At 40.5% G+C, this 5,818-nt stretch overlaps 1 protein-coding gene across 1 annotated transcript in view; it reads left to right on the plus strand.

The window, feature by feature from the left end:
• LOC116690739 (double-strand-break repair protein rad21 homolog A) overlaps nucleotides 1-5,818 on the plus strand; it is a 9,594-nt gene that overhangs the window by 3,724 nt on the left and 52 nt on the right. The window contains exons 8-14 of the mRNA XM_032517902.1: nucleotides 117-242; nucleotides 1,515-1,738; nucleotides 2,249-2,402; nucleotides 2,588-2,733; nucleotides 3,141-3,326; nucleotides 3,594-3,677; nucleotides 4,885-5,818. The exon at nucleotides 4,885-5,818 is cut by the window's right edge and continues 52 nt beyond it. Of these exons, the coding sequence (XP_032373793.1) occupies nucleotides 117-242; nucleotides 1,515-1,738; nucleotides 2,249-2,402; nucleotides 2,588-2,733; nucleotides 3,141-3,326; nucleotides 3,594-3,677; nucleotides 4,885-5,076 (1,112 nt within the window). The 3' untranslated portion in view covers nucleotides 5,077-5,818. The remainder of the gene's footprint in view (nucleotides 1-116; nucleotides 243-1,514; nucleotides 1,739-2,248; nucleotides 2,403-2,587; nucleotides 2,734-3,140; nucleotides 3,327-3,593; nucleotides 3,678-4,884) is intronic.

Consider the following 5,818-nt stretch of genomic DNA (forward strand, 5'->3'; position numbering starts at 1 on the left):
ATTAATTTACAATAGTGGTTCTACGTTTCTATTAAGTATATTTACGTTGACTTGTGTCAAGTTGTGTTATTACTTGTCTGTTTATGGGGAATTACAATTACGTTTTTTGTGTGTAGCGGGTCCAGACAGCCCCGACTCGGGCCCAGCAGAGCCACTGCCAGCAATGGCTGACCAGACAGAACAGACCACTCTGGTTCACAATGAGGAGGAGGCTTTTGCCCTGGAGCCCATTGACATTACTGGTAAGGCCCTCCCTTACCTTTCTGTCGAGATTACTATTTAAAAAAATTCTTTCTGTTGTATAAAATCTAAGAATGAATTCTTCTTTTTAGCATTTTTGAAGGACATCTTTTCAAAGTCTCCATTCTCTAAATGCTTTACCATTTCCAAATCATAGGAAATAGTGCCTACACACATTGCTCTGCATATTGAATAATAATGACTAAGCTTGTCTGATTAGCCAATAAATCTACACTGTGAGACGATTGGGGAGATTTTGCTATACCATTCCAAGGTAGCTATGTCAAAATTGTAGTATTTAATGCTTGTGGATCAACATGAACATTTACATTACCTAAGTGAAAATCTAAGTGTGTAGTTCCTTTTTAGCAACAGGTTGCTTTATTTGCATTTATTTCTCAAAGTGTCATATGTCTTACAATTACATTCCACAATATAATGTTTTGTCCCACTATCCGTCCTTTCTCACAGAAGATTTTTAAGATCAGAATAAGCCTAATGTTCCTACTGCGAGTCTGTTCAGCTTTACAGAGATCACACAGCTAATGAACAATTCCAGATACATAACACGCTTTGCAATGTGCATTTCACATCACATTTTCACTCACTATGACCACTGCTACTGCCATTACTAAACATTGTGCCAAAATAATGTGATTTAACGTCACCACTCATTTTACACACCGTTAAGCAACAAACCAAAATGCCAAGGGAACATAACTTATTTTTTTTTTCATGGTGGTTTTTAAACCGGAACGTTAGTACAGCATGTTGGGAGAATACAACGCCTCCTGCAGCGGGACCGCAGCGTTTGCTAACGTTAGCTTCTTGTCTCATGTGGGGTCTGATGAACATTAAATTCATCAAATTCAGTGTCCATAACGCTATTTTCCAATATACTGTAGCTGTCATATTTCACAGGGCCCGTGTGAGTGCAGTTTTAATGTCGAGGCTTTCGTTGCCGTTTGTCACTCGGCCTGAGATACTGCTTTACTCACTACTGTTATTTGGTTGCCATGTCTCTGTGTGTGATGGCATCCTGTCATTATTCCAGTTGCTCACCATCAAATGGCAGAGCGAGAGCGATTGACTGTTTGCTTGAGTTCAGTAGAGCAGATGGCTCCGCAGTCGTGTAATTACGACTTTATGACTTTTCATAACGGCTGAAGGGGTAGTGGCGCGCTGCTGCTAAATGTATCGAGCAGAAACCCTGTTAATGGTGGAAAAATTACAGTGAAGCAGCCATGAAGCATTTTTCTTCTTTACGTTTCTAGTGAAAGAGACCAAGGCAAAGCGTAAGAGGAAGCTGATTGTGGACAGTGTAAAGGAGCTGGACAGTAAGACCATCAGGGCCCAGTTGTCTGACTACTCGGACATTGTCACCACCCTGGACCTCGCCCCTCCCACCAAGAAACTTATGATGTGGAAGGAGACTGGAGGAGTGGAGAAGCTTTTCTCTCTGCCTGCACAGCCCCTCTGGAATGCCAGGCTGCTCAAGGTGACAAAAGCGTGTTATAAATATGCATGCATCTGTCGATAAATATGTACACATGTCCACTCCTGACTATTTGAACCACAGAAATAACTGACAAGCAGTATTACCGCTTGTGGAACCATAATAAGCAAGCCACACCCGTGGTCCGATTCTCCAAGTAGGTCGACTCTGGCACTTTTTAATGGAAGAGAAGAGAGTAGATTTTATAATATCTTTCATTGACATTCTGTTCAGGTTGTGGGATTTAAAATGAAAACATTGAAGCCACAAGCTGGAGGAAGTTATTGGTTTTGTCTTTCTCCTCCCTATCCTCTCACACCCACACATTACCCCTCCAGAATACTGAATGGAAAACGTCTAGATGCATAATTTAGCCAACTCCTTTTCCTTTGTCTAGCATCAATCCTCCCTCTTAGGTTTTTTTGTTATTGTACTACTGACTTGGAATATAGTTAGTCATTTGTTTTAGTAAAATGTCCCTTTGAGTTTAACAGTCTAAATCTCTGGTGTCAGATGTTCACACGCTGCTTGACACCCCTGGTGCCAGACGAGCTGAGGAAGAGGAGAAAGGGTGGCGAAGCAGACAGTCTGGATGAGTTCCTCAAAGAGCTGGAGAACCCAGAGGTGCCTAGAGAGGAGGTCATGAGTCAGCACAGAGATGTTATTGGTAAGTCGTGCAAGAAGGGATAAGAGGTCGTAGCCCACTGCAGACATGTCATGAGTTGTGTGATCGGGAAAGAGACTGATGGCAGAAAATCTAACTGAGACTCCATCACTTATTTAATAAGGCTATGTTCACTTTTTCGTATTTCTTTTTACATTTTTATTAATTCTTCCTTATCCACCCCACAGACCAAACTATCATGGAGGAGCCCAGTATGCTGGCCGCCTCTGCAATGGAGGGCAGCAGGACAACCCTGGATGAAACGGTCATGCCTCCTCCATCCACCCCCCGAGGCGTCAAACGCAAGACCCTTGACAAAGAGGGCACCCTTCCCGTGAGTACTTAACACCTACATTTTATTTTTCTTTGTCAAAACACTAGAATTGAGGTTGCATACATTTTCATCAGCAATTTATGTTGAGGTGGCAAAATGTAGAAAAGGGATGTTTAAATGCCTACTGGTAGTTGCTTTCTGTGTTCAAGCAGTAGCGCCATCGTTCATGACAAATTGGTTACCATTTGTTAAACCACTTGCTGGTCTAGAGCAGATTTGATGATTTAAATTTAAATTTGGTCACATTGTTCCTATCTGTTATCTAATAAAAATATTACACCTTTTTATTTTTTTTATAAACGCTGAAGCAGTAGTCTTTGGAAATGGCCAACAATCAAATGGGAGAAACGAGAAAGCTAGTTGAACTTGTGTCCTAACTTGAGTGCCTCTGTCTTCACCTGTTTCAGATGGCTCCCTTGGAGCAGCAGCAGCAGCCGGTGGCTGACCACTCAGTCTTGTCTCAGAGGTTAGACATGCATCAGGTGGATCTTCCCCCAGAGGAGAGCAGCCTCAGCCTCACCCAGCTTGTCCCTGAGCTGGACCTGCTTGGTGAAAAGGGCAAAGACAATAAGGATGATAGTGATGAAGAGGAGGTGAGGGGAAATGACCGCTTTCTCTGATACACAACAGTTTGTTGTAGTCATTTGATAGCAATGCATTTTGTTGAAAAACTGCCTAAAGTGCAATCAAGAAAAATCCCTAACGCGTAAGTAGAACAAGAGAACAAAAATCAATTGCAGTCTTCAGCAGATAACAGATAATGCCTCTCTGTAGAGACGAGCTTTCATTTGATTGTACGTGCGTTGCGGTTTGAGTCTGGGCCAGATGATGCTAATGTCTGTGTTGTCTCTGTCTCTCAGAAGGACGACGATCAGGTTGGGGACCAGGATCAGGAGGAGAAGAGATGGAACAAGAGAACCCAGCAGATGCTGCATGGCCTCCAGGTACAAAAAAGCTATTACTTTTCAAATTATGTTGAGAGACAATTTTAGGTAGACTATAAAGTTTTTATAGGATTTGTCTAATAAAATCAGATACGCGTGCAGATTTAATTTTGATTTAAACTTTCCTATTGTTTATCTACCACGTATATGTGGTGGAAGTAACAGATTAACTGATAGAAATGGAGATGAAGAGGCATGTAAATTGAAAAACGAAGCGTTAAAAATGCATGCAAATTGGAAAAGGAAAAAAAAACAAGTGAGTTGATTAATTTAAAGCTTATTTGATTAAACCAGTCGTGATGTGAGTACAGAGCCAAGTTTCATCAATGCTCCTTTTCTTGCGCTCATCATTCACAACGCCAAATTGCCATTTATCATAAAATAATAGTGGCCTCAAGGGTGGAAAGAACAAAGTATTTAAAAGAAATTAAAATGTTTGACATTCATGTGAACATAACAAAAACCGCTTGCTGTAAACCAGGGGTCTTCAACAGGGGGTCCGCGACCCCTAGGGGGTCCGCGGAGGTACTGCATGGGGGTCGCGAAAGTTTTGGTTGATTAGACTTTTTTTTTTTATATTCCCCCCACCCCCCTGCAATTTTTTCCACTAATTGAAATGTCTTTAAATACACATTAACATGAATTCAACACACTGTAGTAAACAGATAAATGGAGGCGAAGATGTCTTTCACTCATCAGTGCACACATGGCACTATAGGACCAGTTTGATATAACACAATTTTATACAATATATATAATTAGGGGGTCCCCGCTCCATCTCGCCATCAGTTTGGGGGTCCTTGGCCTGGAAAACGTTGAAGACCCCTGCTGTAAATGATAACTTGGGTTGGTGTTGTAAATGATGAATGGTAGACGGTAACACAGCCAAGTTGATAATCAGAGCAACACTGTTTGAAATAAAATGTCAAGTTACTCAAATTTTTTAAATTCACATGCAAAATGTACTGCTCTATTTTTCAATAAGCATGCATTTTCATCACCTCCATTTTTATTGGTTCATTTTTGCTTCCTCCACCCTCATAACCATGTGCAAAATAGTTTTTTAATGTACATGTTTAAATTCGAAAAGCACCGTCTTTGGCAACCCAGCTTCCTGGCCTTGTATTGTTTTCCTCTCCTTTTACGTGTTAACTTGTTCACTTTACATTACACTTAGACTGATCCCTCTGTGTTTCTGCCCCCAAAGCGCGTCATGGCTAAGACTGGTGCCGACTCAGTTAGCCTGCTTGAATTGTGCCGGAACAACAACAAGAAGCAGGCAGCTGCCAAGTTTTACAGTTTCCTCGTCCTCAAGAAGCAGCAAGCCATCGAGGTGACCCAGACTGAGCCCTACAGCGACATTATCGCCACCGCTGGACCAAGATTCCACCTTATTTAGACATTGGAAGAACAGACAAACACTCTGCTTGCAACAGACATACTTTTTAAATTACTCAACTTTTTTTGCCTTTTTATTTTTTTTGTGTTTAACTGTTCCATTTTCTCTGGGGAAGGGGCGGGAGTAATGGGGAACCGGTTGGGACTTTTAAAAAAAAAACAAAAAAAAAACAGGGTTTTACTGTACTACAGATGGAATCATGCAGTATTCAATTGGTTGAAATGGAGTGAGGAAGAATGTCTCTAACAAGTATATTTATAAATCAACCTTTTTTTCAGTCACCAATTTGTAAGCTTTTCTTTATTTTGTTTTGTAAGTTAAATTTCCATTGTCTGCTTATTCCATAACTTTTGTACCATTGCCCCTCACAACATAATTATTGCAGATTTTAGATAAAGAGCCCTGTATTTTCACATGGAATCCTGTATTGACTCTGTACATTTTCTGGAAAGGTACTGTTTTATTGCTCAGAAGTGTAATCTCTCCCATATTCTCCTTCTTGCACTTGTTCTTTCATGATAAACAAAACGATTAGTCTGTCAAATTATTGGTGAATCTTATCCTGGCATTAAATATCATGTTTCAGATGTATAATTCAGGCCGTTTATCAATTAAGTTTTATGTAATATTTTTTGTACCTTTTTATGTTTGCTTATTCAGCCATTTGCATTATGTAACTAGGTAATGTTCTTGTTAAAGTTAAGTTCAGTATCCCACCTTTTTAGTCTTCGGGTAACCTCTA

This window comes from Etheostoma spectabile, chromosome 6 (genome assembly GCF_008692095.1).
Source record: "Etheostoma spectabile isolate EspeVRDwgs_2016 chromosome 6, UIUC_Espe_1.0, whole genome shotgun sequence".
Lineage (NCBI taxonomy): Eukaryota > Metazoa > Chordata > Actinopteri > Perciformes > Percidae > Etheostoma > Etheostoma spectabile.